This window comes from Vigna unguiculata, chromosome 3 (assembly GCF_037176805.1).
Source record: "Vigna unguiculata cultivar grain cowpea cultivar isolate G323 ecotype 2 chromosome 3, ASM3717680v1, whole genome shotgun sequence".
NCBI classification, from domain to species: Eukaryota; Viridiplantae; Streptophyta; class Magnoliopsida; order Fabales; family Fabaceae; genus Vigna; species Vigna unguiculata.
This window is the reverse complement of record NC_140794.1, coordinates 47,713,037-47,732,885: the sequence shown is the minus strand read 5'-3', so window position 1 is coordinate 47,732,885 and position 19,849 is coordinate 47,713,037. Positions and strand designations below refer to the sequence as shown.

The window sequence follows — 19,849 nt, the reverse complement described above, 5'->3', positions numbered from 1 at the left end:
GATTTATAAATTAATTTTTTGATGTTTAATTAACTTAAACTTTATTGTTTTAAATTTTAGATACCAAACTTTATAATTTATGTAAGTAATTGAAAATTCATAAATAAATAAAAATTATTCTTTATTACGACTTTATTAATATCTTTGTTGACGAACAAAAAAAAGGTACAACCATTTAATATTAAATACTAAAATTATACTTGTTGAAAATGAAGAAGAATCACGGTTTTAGAAGTGGAAACACTAAGGCTAACTTTATCACGTTTTTCGAGAGAAATAATACACTTTATTATAATTAATAAAAAGAGACCTACTGTATTTTTATATTTTTTAAAATGTGATAATGGTAGTTAAACTAAATAATTGATAGTTTGTGGTAAGTTACTGGAGCAAGTAAATAATTTGAAATGTGCAAATAAAATTATGAGAGAAATAAACAAAATAATTATTATGAAAGTAAAATATGATATGATAAAAAAGTATAAATCAAAATTCTTGAGTACTTGATTTTTTAGTATCTAGCAAACGTTTAAGAACAAAAACATATTTTACATATCATTTTCATCGTGATAACCTTTATTTTTTGAATAGAAAAAAAATCGTAACACATTTGCAAATGAATGGAATGCTTGAAGTGCTACAGTGACATCTTTTACATCGTTAAAAGATGAATGTTTATGTATTTTACTATGTTTTTTTTTTCTTTTGTTGTTGTTATCTCCTTCTTCTTCTGTCATTATTTACAATTAGTAGTGAAAATACATGGTAATAAAAGTAATAAAATTGATGTTATTATAATTATAAAATAAATATATATATGTATATATATATATATATATATATATATATATATATATATATATATCAAAATAGAAAATTTATTTTATATAACAGTATAAAATTTAAAAATAATTATTTAAAGGATAAAAAGAAAAAAAATGTATATATTAGAATAAGAAATCTCTTTATATAATGGTTTATAGACGATAACATCTTTTAAATTGGTATTTTACATTGTTAGGAAGGAATGTTTATGTACTTCACTAGAGTGTGTTTTCTCTTTGATTGTTATCTCTCTTTTTATAATGACCAGTTGAAACTATCGACCCTTGTAACAAAATATGACAAAATAATCGTTATCATAACAAGATCATTGTTACCAAATCAGTACAAATAAAACTAAAAATTTCAACCCATTCTCTACGGGCATTTTACACGGTCCAACGGGTCGAATGATTTGAATAGAAGCGAATCCAGGTGAATTTGCGATTGTGCCCAGAACGGAACCTTCGCCAACGCCTCCAAGGTGTCTGCATCAAGGTCACTGAGAAAAATTCTCTGAAACGACGACAATAAACTATCGAGTTGCCCAGGCATTCGCAGGCAACCCCCAAAAACCCTCTGAATGCCGTTTTCTCTGTCGCTACCCATGTCTTAGGCTCGTCTCTTAGATGTAGATTTTCACTGACACCACCTCACATCGCCTTCCCCAAAATCCCAATCAAGAACCAATCCAAAAATGCGTTGCTCGATGGCGTTCGCCGTTTTATGCCTAGGTGTGTCTATCGTTTACGTCACGCCATTATCTCTGTCTCGTTAAAACCAATGCCGTTTTTTACTTCGGTTTATTTCAGGCGTGCTTTTGCAGATACCATGGATGGCTTCAGTTTCGATACCGACTTCTAATTGCTACGCTTTCGACAATTCAAGTCGCTTAGTTGATTTCGTATCCTTCATTCCAATTGCATTTTTATATTCGTAGTCGTAATTGTGTAGTTGATTCGTTGATTTAGGTTTTAGTATAATGATGGCTCGGTTAGTTATGCTTTTGTTTTTGCTTAACTGGTTAATTAGAGTGGCTGGAGTGGTTACCTTTTCGAGTATGATCAACAGGTAATGCTCTGACTGTTATTTTTGCCTATATGAATGATATTGTTTGTGTTCAATTTTAGACCTGGACATGCTGCTGAGTTCTTCACTGTGTTGATGCAGCAAGGCTCTGACCTGATCGTACGATTCTGCAAAGATGTGGAGAGTAGATCACAAACGGTAGTGCATGCCACCATGCTTTCATTATCATGTGATCTAATTCTTCACCTTTCCCTCCTTGTGTAGAGTATTGTGTTTTCTGAGGAAGAACTTGCTTGTTCTCTTGCATCTTATAATCCTCTGGTATAATTCGCTTCAAGCACTTATGGAACCATGTCTGAAGAATGTAAAGCATATTTAATTTAACTTGGCCTGGATTATTACTGTAAGGCTTAAAAAGATAGCGACATAAATTCATTGATTTATCCATTCATATCGTACACAGTTAACTCACAAGTTGCTTATATGTTCTACTGATAGGTATCTGAGTTCAACCTATTTATCTTTGCTTTTCTTGACAAGCTGGGGATTGAATAGACTAATTTTAGTGGCTACTGTTTGTGTTTCTGGTCGTGTTTATTTTTTGGCGTGAGGTTTTAACATGTTACAAAGGGATAATGACACTTTTCTACTGTTGCATTTTTTGTTTCTATTTCCTTCTCTTCCATCCGCTGTTTTTAGAAAATGGTCGTAGGATGATCTCATGGGATCTTTATTCGCGTCTGTCATTTTTTATTATTATTGTTATAATATTGGAAATAAGGAGTTAATCTTGTATAATCAAGAAAATTAGAATAAGGAACTTATCCTATATAATAAAAAAATGTAAATTATGTATGTATTCTTAAGAACATTTTTATTTATTTCCGTATCATACCTCTTTTTTATTAGAGGATATCAAATTTCTTCTATTTATTACGTTGATTTTTTTTTTCTCATATAGATAAGGTACCCTTGCTGTTTTATTTTAGGTCTATGTTTTCTCTCTTCCTTATATTTAACATGGTATCTAGAACATTTTTCAAAACTGAATTGGCCTAGTAGAGCCATGGCGCCGAGAGGAGTATTTGTTCTGTGAACATTTTTTCCATGTTCTTTTTGACTGATCTAATATATTCTCCTAAAGCTTTTCTTTTTATATTTTCTGTCTTCCAAAATTTTTGAAAAATAAAATGTCTTCCAATGCCACATCAACCTCCAAAATAGATTCACCCATCTCTTCTAACCATATTGTGAGTATTAAGAAGATTGATGAGTCTAATTATTCCACTTCCACTTGTTCCTACATTCTCGGTTGATCCATCTCCAACAACAGTTGAAGATTTTATCAAAAGTGTTATACGTAGCAATCCACTAGTAACACTACTTGAGTTGCACATACAAGTTGTTATTAGTAGAATATTAAGTGCAATACAAGAAGTTGTTAGAAGATTTTAAAGATGTCTCTGTAATTATTACTATAGGGTTAGAAGTCTCTATATATAGAGGTTGATGTACTGTTTCACATTAATTATTTCTTTCATATTAATCCTTTCAAGTTGGTATTAGAGCTCTCGATCATGGGAGTCCTGCTTCGTCATTTCTTCTTTACCATCTTATTTACCTTAGGTGCACCCATTTCCTCTGATAATTGTGGTTGCCTGAAGTGCACTCAACTAGTGATTCTATCATTCTTGCCCTAGTCTTTGTGTATTGTTGTGTATTGTTGAGCATTTTCGAATTGTCATCCAACAATTTTGAATGATATGAAGTGATGTTGATTATTCTCTATTCTATTGTCATTCTCCACACGAATGTATCTATCTCATTGGATGACATTGTTGTCACAAATAGTGAGTAATATGGAGGGTATTGTACAACTAAAACAATATCTTGCTCAACAGTTCGAAAAAAAAGATCTTGTGCATATAAGGCATTTCCTTGATATAGAAGTGGCACAATCCAAGGATGGTGTGGTCATATTTCAAAGAAAATATGCTCTCAATATTGTTAGAAGAAACAAGAATGATAAATGCTAAACCTATAGACACCAATGGACCCAAATATCAAACTTGTACCTTTCCAAGGTGAACTCTATTCTCATCCTAAGAGATATAGAAGGTTTTGGTAAGCTAAATTACCTCATTGTGTCCTATCTTCACATTGTCTTCACAATAAGCATAGTAAGTCAATTTGTAAACTTTTCTTATCGAGACCATTGACATGCAATGGTATGGATCCTCAAGTATATTAAGAAGGCTCTTGGAAACGACCCCATTTATGATGATATGGGAAATACTCAAATTCTTAGGTATTCTAACACTGAATGTGTAGGGCAACCAAACAACAAACCTCCACTTTAGGATATTAAGTTTTTATTGGAGGTAATTTAGTATCATGGAAACGTAAGAAACCAAATATTGTGACAAGGTCATGTTGATATTGTTGAAATAATTATTAAATTTATGTTAGAGTAATTATTAAGTCTAAAATAGGGAGCGGTGTGTTGGGAACTACTTCCAGCTGTACTTATGAGTCTAGTGCACTCTATGAGTTGTACCTAGGTATTTGAGGCAGTCTTTTGATCTTTCATCTTCCATTGTATCAGTTTTTATCATTATAAATAGAAGGTTATGAGACGGATCTATTAAGACCCTCCAATTGTGTATTATCCTTTTATTTTCATATGGTATCAGAGCAGGTGGTTTAGTTTCTCTCGGTCTTGTTTGTGTTGTTCGCCGGCGGCCAGTGGCCGGCGGCGGCTGCCGGAGTCAAGTCTTTCAAAGACTCATGTCTGAAGTATCTCAATGTGCATCCTGCTCTCCTAATCTCAGTTCTGTCCACTGCATTTTCATTGTTGTCCATCGTTTGCTGCTGCCTTCTGCCTCTGGCCACCTACCAGCAGCTGTCCAACTCAGTTCATCACTATCTAAAGCTACCCACTCTCTTTTTTTTTTTTTAACTATTCAACAATGTGAACCGCTGTTCTCTATTAGTGTGCCTCTGTCTGCCGCCTTTCGCCGTCACTGTCCACCGGCACTTGTTGCTGCTGTTCGCGGCTGTCCACCGCCATCCGCCACTATTCGTTACTGTTCGCAGCTGCCCACTGCCGTTAAACACTCTCCAAAGCTACCAGCTGCCACTGTTTACTAAATCGTCACCGTTTGCCACTGTTCCGCCGTCGTCCGTCACTGTTTGCCGTTGGCTGCCGTCTCCAGCCACCTTAGTTTTTGCCGGCGACCACGGGATCTGGAGCGCCTCTCCGAGCGACAACCACCCCTACCGTTGCCAGAACTAGACACCCATCCATGTGTAGTCCACGCGCCGCCTTCTGCTGCTCAGAACGTCACGACGCCACCTCGATAGCTTTCGTCGGAGCCTCCTTTGTTGGTTATGACCTTCAAAAGTTCATTTCAGTGAAGTCCAGAAGCCACCCTTTTGAAAGTCCCTCTAGGTTTTTTGGTTTTCCTTTAGTGTTGTAGCATTTCCTCACTGTTTACCAAAGTTAACAGTTGAAGGTTGCTCAAGGTGTGAGGGGGAGTTTGTTTATGGTCATTATGTCTTCACGAAGTTGCTTTTGCTGCTATGCATATGCTCTCTGTTTTGTCAATCACGCCGTTCCATACATGTATTGTCTATTTGCCATTGTCCAGGCTCGATGGTAATCTTCTAGTCTGCTGCAGTTTGTTGCAATCGGCCATTGTTGGCCACCATCTGTTCTGATGGCAGTCTAGTCTGCCGCAGCTTGTTGCTGTCCGCCATTGTTGGCTGCCATTTGTTGTTGATGGTAATCTTGTCCGCCGTAGTCTATTGCTGTTTGCCACTGTTGGCCGCCATATGTCGTTAATGACAATCTTATTGGAATGATTCATCCTAATTGAAGTTATGTGGTTGTGCATCACTATTTAATATTATTCTCCATAGCTGTTACTAGTTGATTATCGGCCTCAGCTTACTACTGCCAGCCCAATATTGATGTTTGCTGGCCATTGTCATATGGCAGTGCAGTAACCTTCTTTGTCATTGAAACATCTCCAAATATTTTTTGAAGCAAGATGTCTACTTTGCAGTTTGTGTTCAAATCGTCTTTACCAGTGGAGTTATGTGGACTTAATTGTTCTTTTGGTTTTGATAGCACACTCTTGAAGTCCATTATAATCAGTCATCCAATTCCTGTAGTTTTTTGGTTGTGTCAAGGTTCCCACATCTATTGTCTCATCCAAGAAAAAAAGTTGTCCAAAGAAGTTTATACTATGTTTGTCAGATCAAATCAGCTTGCAAATGTGTTGGCAGAAGGACTTGGATTGAGTTTATCTATTCCAAGCTTGGGACATACAATATGTATGCTCCAGCTTGAGGGAGAGTGTTGAAATAATTATTAAATTTTATGTTAGAGTAATTATTAAGTCTAAAATAGGGAGTGGTGTGTTGGGAACTACTTCCAGCTGTACTTATGAGTCTAGTGCACTCTATGAGTTGTACCTAGGTATTTGAGGTAGTCTTTTGATCTTTCATCTTCCATTGTATTAGTTTTTATCATTATAAATAGAAGGTTATGAGAGGGATCTATTAAGATCCTCCAATTGTGTATTATCCTTTTATTTTCACATATATATTTTAGGAAGTTTTGGATTTTGTTTTGTCAAGATATTTTAGGAAGACTTGAAAGGATTAATATGAAAGAAAGAAGATTTTCATTCAAATTGATACATTTGAAATAGTACATCAGTCTCTATATATATAGAACTCTAATCCTAAAGTATAATTATAAAGAGATCTCTAGAATCTTCTAACAACTTCTATTAGCTCTGTGTAACACATTTAATATTCTATCAACTTCTAGTAATGCATTTAATATTCTACTTACAACAAGAAGTTTCATATTTTATTCCTATTGGTTTTAATTTTGTATTGACGGTAACTTAGTTTTATTACTAGCATATCAATCCTACAATCTTAGGGATTTGTTTCCTAGAATAGCCTATGTTTGTTTCCTAATTTATCCAATCAATGTATGATATATATATCAGATGTATGTAATGAAACTGAATAAGAGAGAAATTATTTTCTTTTCTAATTTTAAGAGGTCAAGTGCATAAGCATAATTAAAGGCAATGACATTAGTCACTTGTGAGCTCATATGGCTAAAATAACTCCTCAAAGAGCTTAAATTTGAAGAAATTTTCCAAATGCATCTTGCATGTGACAACTAGGTAGCATTACACATTGCCTTTAATCCTGTCTTTCATTATAGGACTAAATATATTGAGGCGGATTGTCATTTCATAAGAAAAAAACTAGAGTTTGGAGATACACCACCAAAGTTGTATGCTCTAATGAACATTTGACTGACATATTCAGAAAATCTCTAAGGACCAAACATCAAATATATCTTCCGCAACCTAGGCACGAACCATATGCTATATGGAAATAAGAAGTTAAATCCTATATAGTTGGGAATATTGGAATACGGAACTTAACTTATATAATAAAAAATATCTACATTATATATGTATTATTAAGAATATTTTTATTTATCCCTGTATCATATCTTTGTTACTATGGGATATCAAATCTCCTCTATTTATTGTCTTAATTCCTTTTTCTCAATATACATGTTTTCAGCTCTATGTTTCTCTCTTCCCTAAACTTTTAACAATTATTTAAAGGTTGATGTGCAAATTGTTCGTTTGACTTCCAAACACTTAAATTCGGTTAAGTTGCATAAATTTTGGATTTATATCTGAACAAGATTAACATAATTTTTCAATTGGGTCACAGATGTCATGTATGTGGTGAACAGTTATTTCTGGGACATTGGTTTTCTTGTTTCTTATCTTTTGTGTATTATATATTTTAATTTCATTAGCTGATGCCCAAAACTATCAGGGATATGTTGGTTTTGGCCGATTTGATAAATTCAACAACTTTGTTGCTGGTTCTGGCCAACATGACTTTATGCAAGTAAGATCCTTCTGCCTATTCTATATTTTTATTTTTGGGTGAACAAAGTAAAAACCATGAGTGAGGATACTTATTAGAAAACTAGGTCCTCATGGAAGGTGTTTAGAGGGGAGAAAACAAGAGACATGATGAAATCTGTGTGTTTTATACAATGGTAGCCAGTGGAGTGTAATTGTTACCCTAATTACTCCAAATACAAGTTATGTTGGGCTAAGGTTACCCCTATTTACATTCTTTCCAACACAAGGGAATTGTTAAGATTTATATATTATTCTTCCACTGTTTTCGATTTAAGCTCTTTTCTTAGTGAGAATGTTTAGCAGTATCAAACACATTGCGAGATGTTAAATTAGTGCATATAATAATGAAAGATTGAAAGCAAAAATTTCCCTAGGAGCATGCTGATATTTTAAGTCACATAAGCAGTTTTTTAAATCTATGAAAGACTGAAACAATTTCATGTTGCAAATATGATTTATGTTCAAAGGATTTAATTTCAAAATTGTTGCATTTTCATTATGGTCAATGTGAGACTACATGGTCTGATGTAGAGATTAGCAGGTACTAATGTAAGTGCATAGGTAGAGTTTCATGACATAAACACAAAAAAATATATTATTTCAAACTTGATATTTTACATATTGATCTCAGACCACATCCTTTTTTTATACTGTCTGCCCTGCTGTCTTAGCCACTTTCTCTATGTGTAGGAGTATTATAATGGTGATCTTATGGGTTGTGAACAAAGTTATGACAAAATGGGACGAACAGCACAGGTTGGTCCTGAAATTTCCATTTTTGATCATTTATTTTTAAATCAAGTAATCAACTAGCATATTATTTTTGAACATGAATAAAGGATGTATGACCAAGCATAAGTTCCGAGGAAGGAATTGTGATGTAATCTAGCACTATGTTATTTAGCAAGCATACAGACATGATATTTTAGTTATCAAGTATACCGACATGATATGTGCCCACTAGGTTAAGGATGTATATGCCGAAATTTGCTGATAAGCTAGTCTAAAACTTATAGGCGGGCTTCAATTTTATAAGCTAGATTAAAATTTGCAAATTAGCATATTGAATTAAACATGTTTGAGAAAATTTGTTGTTGAAGCACTTATATAATGTCAAAATGAAATAAAGGACATATTTATTTAACTTTTTATATGGATTATATCTTTTTGTTTTGTAGGAAAAAATATGATTTGGTTAGTTTCCGATTTGCTGTCAATTTACTTTTCTTATTAGTTTTGTAATGGTTAAATACTTTGTTAAAAATTAAACCAAATACTGTAGTAGTTATATTAAAATTTGTAAATTAACATATTGAACTAAACATGTTTGTGAAAATTTGTTGTTGAAGTACTTAAATAATGTCAAAATGAAATAAAGGACATATTTATATAACTTTTTATATGGATTATATCTTTTTGTTTTGTAGGAAAAAATATGATTAGGTTAGTTTCCGATTTTCTGTCAATTTACTTTTCTTATTAGTTTTTTAATGGTTAAATACTTTGTTAAAAATTAAACCAAATACTGTGGTAGTTATAGTGAATAGTATTGTGTTAGGAAATGTGTGGGAGTTAGAAACATTGGAGAAATTTCCATTAATGGGCTACAAGCGAATTACACAAGTGAATTTAACAACACATTCAACTAAAAAGTCTTAGGACATTAATTTAGGCATATGGCACCTTCACACCTAATTTTGTTCAACTTGTCTATTTCTACCCAATGTAGAACTTTTTTGCTCATAGACTTGCTACTCCAACCATCTCCCTCTCAAAAGTGAGTCTCTTTCATATCATATGCTCTCCCTCAAGTACAAATTATATTTGTTTCATCTACTAGTTTTAAAAAGGGTGACACTAGTACAGTTGTACTGGTACTGTAGCTATCTACTATTAGTGGTACACGCTGTCTGACTTTTACATTTTGAAGAAGCTTTTGAAGTTTTGATTCAAGGACCCCCACTTGGACTCACTACTTTGTTGTACTTCAGTACTTGTATGAATTGGGACTTGATTGCTCCCAAGGTTTCGATACCACATCTTATGAAATACATAGTGGAATATAACATTGAGGAAACCTTCATCAACAAGCTACGAGAGAATTACACAATTAAACTTAGCACTACATTCAACTTAAAACTTTAAGGCTTTAAGTATATATGTGTCTTTTTTTTGTTATATGTTAATCAATTTGGTTACTTTTTCCCAATGTAGGACTTCTTCATTCACAATTTCCATTCCAACAATATGAAGAAAACCCTCTAAATAAGCTAGTGTATTAAATAGTAGCTATGCAAATTTTTAAGAAAAAGAGAGGGTAAAAAAGGAACTGCATTAAAACAATAAGAATAAAACTGGAGGAAGAAAATTACAATCATGTAAGATGTCTGCTAGTGAGATAAGCTTGCTTGGTAAAACAAAGTTTATAATTTAGTCCAATAAATTAGAAGCTAGCTTATTGATGTGCTAAGCACTTCACGTTTTTGGTCTATTACTGTAAGAAGTATGTACTTCTTTAGCATAATGGTTGCATTGCATCATTATGTGGTGTGTTAGCCTTTTACAATTTACATTCATGTCTTTCAGGTTAATATGGTATGTGGGAGTTGTTCAAATGGACTATGTAAAGGTATGCGCATATTTTGAGATATTTGTTAGTACTAGCAATGATCCAACCCTGATTCCTTTCCACCCAGTTTTTTTTTCTTGGTGAGCTGTATTTACGGGCTGTTTAGAAGCAAAAGTAATTGAAATGTACATGATAAACTAAATTCTGAAAAATATAGGAAAAAAACTAGGGAGATAATAACAAATCGTTGAGAGATCTGTGTAAAGCAGATTTTCTCCATGATGTTGGTCATTAACTGTCTTGGTGCCATGTTGAAAAGACGTTTGCTATTTTAAGTCCCCTTTCAAGTAGTACTCACATTTTTGTTTTGTTTTTGTCTATTGCAGGTCGTCCTGGATGCATATGTAATGTCACACATGAATCAAACTGCAGGTCTTTCATACTCTACATATTCTGAACTGTCATTTTTCATTGTACAATTCAGATTTCAATGTTTGTTATCAATTAAGCATTTCATTATGTTAACTTTTAAGTCACATTAAAGAATGTTCTTTTCTTTAAGTTGGTGCTTTAAAGACAATAACACTTTGTTTGAAGACTTCTCTTTTTGCCCCTTCCCATTTAAATGTATATTTTAGGTTTAAGTGGGAAATTAACCCATTGTGTTTGTGTTGTGTTTTTTGGATATCGATCCCTATTTTGTCACGTATTTAGATATTGATCCTTAGCATATAAGTTATCAGTTTCTTGTTTTTTTTTTTTTCTTTACAGGCTTTAGTCCTCCTACAGAATTCATTTAAGAAATACCCTTTATTTTCCATGAAGGATTTCATGCTTTCCATAGTTTTCACCTATTAAGGTATTGATCCTTGTGAGACTAAAACCCACATGAATGTAAATACTGGAGTCAATATGCAAATAAAAGAGTTATATGGGGCCAACACTGAAATATAAAAATCAATGGAGAAGTTTGTAACACAAACTTGAAAACTTCAAAAATTTGACAGTGGCTGATGTTTTTTCTTCATTAGATGATTGCGACATGTATAGACTAGATTATGTTTGATTAAGAAATTTCAAGAGGCTAAAAACTGTACAACTCTAGAGAGACGAAGAATCTGTATTGGTTATTATTGATAAATAGACTTTTATTTACAAGAATTATTCTCCACAATGGGTGTATGTTAAGAAATTTCACATGGTTAGGAATATGTCCATTGTCCTCCTTGTCTGAGTAAGTCTTGGTGCAATCCTCTTCTTTGAGCTAACTTTTAGAGTTGAGTTAGATCCAGTGCATGGTTGTCAATTGCCTTAGTCATCACTTGTTAATTGCCTCATAGAGCTGATGTTTAGGAATTATTGTCTATAATTATGCTGATTTGTAATGATACTATATATATAATATTATTAATACCAGATTATTTGTGTGCAATCAATACAGTTTCCTTCTGTTCTTGAATGTGAAAAGGGAGAAAAATTGTGTAGAAATATTTTTACTAAACTAATTACTTTAAAACTGTAATTAGTCCATATCATGATGATTTTCTTGTTTGTTAATGTACTTCTTTTCATCTTACTATTTTCAGAAATAATGTATGCTTTTTATTACTGTTCTTGATTTCCTATATTAGTTGTTTTGGATGTGTATAAATCACGTCAACCTTGATGTCTTTCAGAGTTTTAGTGGACCTTGCAATACCATGTGATAAACAAGGCCCTCACGTATTTCAAGGCTTCACTGTTGGTTTTCATCCAAGATCATGGGAACTTGTGAGCAGTTTCTACCACTTACACTATGTTTGCTTGAAGAAAATATGCATAATACCTGGAATTAAATTAGTGGGAACTCTCATTTCAGTCCTCACTAGAATATTGGAACATCAATTTACTCCAAAAAAATAAAAATTGACGTCAAAGCGTTCTTATAGGATAAATTTGGGTCATTGAGGTAGCTTGACCGTGATAGAACTGGTACCAATTAGAGAGACAATTTAATATTTGCAAGAACTTTATTCTTTCTGATGTGTCTCAACGTGGAACGAGGCCCAAAAAACGGACAGTACGATACAAGAATGCCGAGTAATTTGAGAGTCTCCTAATAGGAGTTCTATTCCTATCATAGTGTTTGGTTGACAAGTTGGAACAGAAACAGAACATAACATTTTTTAACACAAAAAGGCATGCAAAAGCATCACAATAGAGACAGGCATCCCAACATGCCTGGCACCTCTGCTACTACTAATCATTTGCAGGAGACCAAACAATTTTTAGAAATGGAAAATGAGAGAACAGAAATACATTGGAAGAACACATAACATATACTTAATGTATTTAGAAAATAAAACAGGACAGAACATAGAAATTAAATAGTGGGACAATTTGGTCCCATAAAAAGGGTAGATCAACTAAGAATAAAAATGAAATGTAGATTTATAAGACTGAATTTAGTATTATAAATCTGCGTGCAGTTTTATAATACTACATTATTAAATTGAATTATAATATTAAACTTTCCTTTTATGAAATTGTAGGTTTATAATGGGTTGACCCAAATTGGTTTTGAGGAACCCCACCATGATTTTAGGTCAGGATTGCTGCTGCTATCACTTCTTTTAGTTAATCATTGACATCTTATTCTTTTGTTATCAGTGGTATGGTTTCACTTACCCAAGCTTTCCTTTAATTAGTACAAATATGTTATGTTTTCTTTTTACAGCTTTCATACAGGGCAAACTCAGGTAGTCCTGTTTATGACTGCGGTTGCCTCACTTTCGTCCCTGGTTCAAAAGCCTAGTTTAAAGGTACATTTTTTTTATTGAATTAGTCTCGGGGGGACTGTTTTTGGCTTTCATCAAGGCACTGAGGACATGACTATTGTTGACTGCTGCTAATTAGGTACATCCAGATAAGGGCCTGGAAGTTAGATTGTCTGGATCTGCTATCAAAGGGATGCCTCCTACAACTTTGTCACCCTCAATGTTGATTGTTGATTGGAGATGTATGGCCCCACTTATTTTAGGAACATCGGTTTCCTGCGTAGTTGCATTCGTTAAACTTTAATGTTTCGACTCTTTCCAGGTGAGGTGGCCCGTGATACCCCGTATGAAGTTAATATCACAATCCCTGTTCAGGGTTATGAGCCAATTCAATTTGTGCTTACAAAACAATGTGGTGAGTGATACTAAGTACTAAGCTAGAAAATTTAAATTCTACTGTTATTCCTCTTGTTCTTTGTATGCATTTAAATTAATATGAATACTGAACGAGTATGGGCATTATGCCTATGGTATTTAAATTTTATGATTTAGTTACTAATTTAGTCCTTGAGTTGTATGAACTTTAATTTTGGTCTTGTGCTTAAAACTTATTCATTTTAATCCTTACAAATAATATTTTAATCTATTTTCATCCCTATGCATATTATTTTTTAATTTATTATAGTCCTTACACTCTAAAATGCTTAAGGACTAAAAGAGACTTAGGATAGTATGTATAAGGACTAAAAATGATGATTTTTAGGTGTTAGGGACTAAAAGGTCATGTTTTTTCAATTTTACCTAATTTTCCTTTTTCTTTCAACTACCGTTTCTGTTGAATGAACGACCAGTCCTGTTGATTGTTGCAGATTATACGCAGGATCCTGGTGGAGGTCGCACAAGAGGATGGGCAATATTTGGAGTGCTGTCCTGCATGTATAGAAACTCTCTTATATTTAATCTGTATTCGATTATGCAAAATAAAAAATTAAACCAAGAATTAAGGGCTGAATATTGTAGTAGTTGATAAATGATTTAAAACGATTTCTTGTAGTCATCATATACAGATGGCAATGTTTTATTATTCTTTTTTATTAAGGGATGAATTTATGGTAATATTGTGTTGGGCAGATTTTTTGTCTCTTCAACACTCTTTTGTTGTGGAGGGTTCGTTTACAAGACGAAAGTGGAACGGCAGGTCAGTATTTTTCTTTGACTTGCAAGTTGTCAGTATAAGATCCAATGTCTCTGTTCCTCAGTGTTCTGCGACTTCTTCATAGCTTATCTTGAATATCTAACATGTTAACCTTTTGCAGCGTGGAATTGATGCTTTGCCTGGCATGACTATCCTTTCTGCGTGCTTAGAGACAGTGAGTTCTGAGCTACTTGCTAACTTTTATTGGAACTGTTGACTAATAGTTGTTTAATTCTGAACTTGATAATATATTGGGTGCAAATTACTCTTATTAGGTCTTGAGCTTCATTAAACTAAATATTAGACATCACTCCATTAAAGTGCTATACCATGAGTTTGAGGAATTTTAAGCATATGGTGAACATCACAATTTCTTTTTATATAATTTATATTTATCCAAATGGCAAAGCGGTGGGGGGAAAATTAGATGAGAAAAAGAAAGAACATATGCAGAGAAATTAGAATAGTGAATATTGATTTAGATAGGTTAACTTCAATTTTTATATTTGTATTTATTGGTCTAATTGAGAAGGCTTGTCAATAGAATAAGAACTTTTATTCAGCTTTATGGAAAAAGGAATATGAATAAGAGCAAAGAGAATGCTGTTTAGGGTTTAGGGTTTAGGGTTTAGTGTTTAATAAGTATTCTTAGCTCGCTGGTTAAGCAATTGAGTGTTAGAAGTGTAAAAACTTCCTATTATTTAGTATAGTGCCCATGAGGTGGTTATTTGCAAAACCTAAGAATAATACTTCCTTGTTCTCTTCATTAATGGCAAAGTTACGTTTAAGCTTCACTTAAAAATGCGATTTTTATTTTGAAAAGATTTAAATATGCAGGAAATGCGGTATTGCGTATACATCACCAACGGCGTTAAATATTAAGTATAAAAGTAACTAGAAAAAACCCAAACTTCAGACACATTTTATTAGTGGGTAACTGTTTTTTCGTATGACCCACATAAAATTTACCAAATAATAGAGAATGTGCAAGCTTTTGTTGCCAGCATTGCTGTTGATATAGTTTTTAGACACATTATGGGTTTGATATTGTTCCCAAATTTTGTACCTTGCTACCTTTTTTCAAACTGAAAAGAATGAAACGTCATAAGACCATGCACAGCAAAATCAACATTGCAGTTTGCAAGTTTGTTTAGCAAGATTGCCTACTTCATTTGCATATCTAACATTTGTTGAGTGTGTGATGACAATAGGTTAGTGGTGTTGGGCATGGCTACTCACGCCCAGAAGAAGTGAATAGTGCCTTTGGCAGTGAAGCCTCTTGGGAACGTCCTCCTGCTCCTCCTGGTCCTTCACAGGGTGAATGGAAACCATCAGAAACAAAATATGGTGCCATTTGAAAGTGTACCATCATACATTTTGTTTTGTTTATTCACAATCTGCCATCGTGTTATCTACTTTTTGGGAATTTCTTCTGCCAAATATGTTGTTTGTATCAACTGATTACGAGGGCTTTGAAGGCCCTCTGATATTTTATTTTGTAAACATAAAAGTCAGATAGAAGAAAAGAAAGGGTAGTTATAGTATCAACCTAGTTGCTGAATTCCATTTAATGAATTTTATAGAAATTTTGATAGGGTCTATCGTTTTTGTTTGATTCCATATTTGAAAAAAATAAATAAATGTATTGTTTGTTTACTTTATTTCAAAGAAATAATGTAATTTTCATCCGCCTGAACAAATTGAATATGAACTATTAGTTCTGTTCTGAGAAGATAATTTAAGCCAAGCAAGTGCCAAGTAAATTATGTGAATAATGAATTAATCGAATCACAATTGAGAGAGAATATAAGATTGCATGGTCGAAGAAAGAAATAAGAGTTTATTAAAGTATATGAAACTAAAAAAAAAAAGAGTAACGAATATAAGTTTGTTCAAGTTAATTATTTTATTAAAGTATGAGGGTTTTTTTAAAACAAAAATAGATATAAAAATGAGTATGAGAAACAAAATGGATATGTATTTATTTATTTTTATTCTCGTACCTAATTTAAAAATTTGATTATTATTGATATATATTATTCTCATACTTGGTTAATGGTTAATGCAGACTCAGTATTCGTTTTATACTTTGAGTTATAACTTAGTCCAGTATTCTATAAATTTTTACAAAGTATAATTTTTTAAAATAATTATGCATTGTTAATAAATATTTTTATTTAAAAATATTTTACATAATATAATATTATGTTTATATTAATATTTTTTTATTTATTACAACATTATAAAACATCCAAATTTAAGCTTTAAACATTTTTTATTATACAATTCTTATTATAATATTTATTTATTTATATTTATTGGATCAATAATGATAAAGATATACTCCTAATCTGTAAATCCACTCTCCTAACGAAATAGGAGGATGTAAGAAAATATTACGAATACTATGAATTTTCTTTAATTTTTTTTTTAACATACCTTATGATTATCATTAAAACTTTCAAAATTTTGTTACTTTTGCTATAAATATTTTGTCAGTTTCTTTAAAATCTGCAGAAAAATCTATACAACTTTTTTTTTTTAAACTCATACAAAAATTTTGAAAAACAATTCTGACAAAATGTAACTTTTTTTATAGATGTATTCTGTGTCATTCGAATTGATATTTTCAACGAGTAAAGTTGAATTAGCTTGCTAATAACTGAAGGCATAAGTTTAGATGAATTCGATTTGACAACTGTAGCTGAAGTTATTATATTATATGGTAAAAGACAGAAGGAGAGTGGACACAGTTGGAGCTAACACACTTTATAATCCAATCCTAATATTCTCTTCAATGCTCATACACTGGCCAACATTTATCTTCTTAGTAAGTAAGGCTATGCATATAATGCTAAACCAATAGAAGACAATCCCACATGAATATTAAACTAGTTATATTCTGCAAAAAATAGTTGGTATCCAACCATACCTGTTCCATTCACCACATTTTACCACAGATTTATCTTCTGTTACCTTTTTATACTTTTTGCTTAGTTATTTGTATATCCTAACAGATGCATAATAATTGAACAATTGTTGAAGGTTTTGAAGTCAAAAAGCATTCACATCTAATATGATAGGTCGACCAGAGCAGCTTCAAAAATATATCTCAGTAGGGTTAAGTCATTAACTGAGTCACTAAGATATAATTATTTATTACAATTAACCATTGAAGTTATCTATGTATAAATTTAACATAATAAAAATACAAATATTTATATGACTTTTTTAAATAATTCTTTTTGCTGATAAATATATTTTAAGATAATTATATTTTTTAATTAACTTTAAACTTGTGGCTTTTATTTGTAGATAAATTATTTTGATCGTATTTTTAGTTTCAAAATTGTTGTATACTATATACATTTTTCTATATATCTTATACATCTTTAAATATTTCCAAAATAGTTTACAATAAAATTAAAAATAGCATACGCTGAACGTTCTAGTGATTAATGTAATGGTTACAAAATTATGAAGTATAATTGTAGCATCAGTGAAGCAACCAAATTAAGATCAACAAAATCTATCTTATGTAAGAAAGTTTAATAGATGTTTTCTTGTAATATAGAAAAAACTTGAAATAAACTATATTACAAAGTCAACTAAGTAGGTGAGTCAACTTTAATTTTTATGGCGTCTCTCTAATAAGACAGAGATCATAACCTGCAGATTGACCAAGCTACCATTTGATATTGTGGTATTCATCTGGAAGCACCACAGGGACCAGGTAGCAAGGTCCTGCTAAATCATCTTTATTTTACTTGTTCCTTAAAACAGCGATTAATCTTTGACCTTAAGGGTGTGTTTGTGCTATAAAATTTACAAGCTTGTAATAAGCACTTCCCAGTAAATAAAAGTTAAATCTAAAAAATACAATTAGGTTTGATCTTAGTTGTCCAAAGTGAATGTATAAAGCAGAAAAGTGTGTATGTGAAATAACGAAGAATTGTCACAGATCTTGAAATAAGATATAGCAGTTAGGTATAATCAAACATGACTTTAACTGCAAGAATACGATAACATTGCCGCAGGAACAGGTTCAAAAACTTCGGCTATTGCTATGTCCAGCATGTTTGCTTTAAGCTATAACTGTGACCTTAGATCTTAAGCTTTTGAAACTAATTGCTTACACAATTATAGGTTCAATTTATAAGCATGCCAACTAAAACTCCCACGTGCTCCTTAATCCAATAAAAACGTGATATATGTAGCAGTAGATAATTCCAAAAAAATGTTAAAGATTCTGCATCAAATATGAAACAAATTTATAGTATATAATGATCGCAAACTTCATCTTATAAATTGATTTTATAAATTGAGTTAAGTTTAAAGTATTTCTTAGTATCAAAGTCATCTGAAACTTATCCTAATGAAATTTTTTATTTGTTGGACCTATCGTGTTACTGCTATTAGATCATTATCGATCCATCCATTAATATTCATTATCATGCTCGAGATATATATGTCTTAATTTGAAGGAGTATGTTAAAGATTACATATGTAGATTAAAGATAAGACGAATATACAATATATAAGTCAATTTTTTATGATTGAATTAGACTTACATCGTGTTCATTTGTGAAGATTTCCCCTCAAAAGAATTAGAGATACATGATTTGAGAGTGACAAGCGTATTTAGCTGTTGGTATTTGAGAGCGAAAAGAATTGAGGAATTTTTTAATTTTCTCATCTCTTCTCATATGGGTTGATTTAAAGGTGATTAATGGTAAAATATTATTGTACCTTCAACTCATTTCTATCTTTTATTCATCTACACGTGTGTTTCTTGTCTATTTTAAAATTATGCTTACAATAGTAATTAATATTCCAAATTTTTAAATTGTTTACCAAAATAAATTCAATATGTAAATATATTGTGTTTTTATTATTTTTTATTAAAACAATTATTTTTTTCTAATTTATTCATTTAAATATGTTTTTTATTAAAATAAATTCAATTCATCTAAATATATTTTTAAATTATTTTCAACAAGAACAATTTAATAATCTTATTTTTTTAAAATTAAATTTAATATTTAATCTATTAAATATTTACATATAAATCCATTCACTTTTACTCTCAAATTTCTTATAAATAATAAGATCAACCTCCCCTTCTAATTTACTCAAATTCCTCATATTTCTCATCTCCAAATCGATCATCACAAGTAAATAGAAGTTCAGCTCATAAAACAAACTATAAATTTGAAAGGGTATTTATGGCTACACCCGTCAATAACCTTTGACATGAATCATGATAGCAAAGCTTCGTGTTGAAGTTATGATATTATAAAATTTTGACAACATTTGAATCGTTCAGACTAGTTAAATTTATTTTCATTAAAAAGCTACTAACTCCATTCTTCCTCCCTTAAGGATATGAAAATTGGTTAGCTACCAACTCCAACTTTTTTCGTTCCTTTCCTCCCATCTCTTTTTTGTAATGCAGTAATTTTCCACCATCTTTCTTTTCTATAAATACCATTCCCCA

General features: G+C 31.8%; 1 protein-coding gene across 2 annotated transcripts; it reads left to right on the top strand.

Annotated features, from left to right (window-relative positions):
* The first annotated feature begins 1,122 nt into the window (after positions 1 to 1,122).
* LOC114177721 (G-protein coupled receptor) lies at positions 1,123 to 15,900 on the top strand. 2 transcript variants are annotated; one of them, XM_028063199.2, is made up of 17 exons: positions 1,123 to 1,556; positions 1,649 to 1,726; positions 1,855 to 1,893; positions 1,993 to 2,049; positions 7,738 to 7,812; positions 8,523 to 8,588; positions 10,419 to 10,461; positions 10,788 to 10,833; positions 12,078 to 12,171; positions 12,933 to 12,985; positions 13,118 to 13,202; positions 13,297 to 13,399; positions 13,480 to 13,572; positions 14,027 to 14,093; positions 14,289 to 14,355; positions 14,474 to 14,527; positions 15,564 to 15,900. In XM_028063199.2, exons 2-17 carry the CDS (start codon positions 1,658 to 1,660, stop codon positions 15,708 to 15,710), a joined length of 1,158 nt encoding a protein of 385 aa, XP_027919000.2. In that variant the 5' UTR covers positions 1,123 to 1,556; positions 1,649 to 1,657; the 3' UTR covers positions 15,711 to 15,900. The 2 variants fall into 2 exon arrangements, with proteins under 2 accessions (XP_027919000.2, XP_027918999.2); XM_028063198.2 differs by having other exon boundaries at positions 1,124 to 1,556; positions 1,635 to 1,726.
* Positions 15,901 to 19,849: the final 3,949 nt, after the last annotated feature.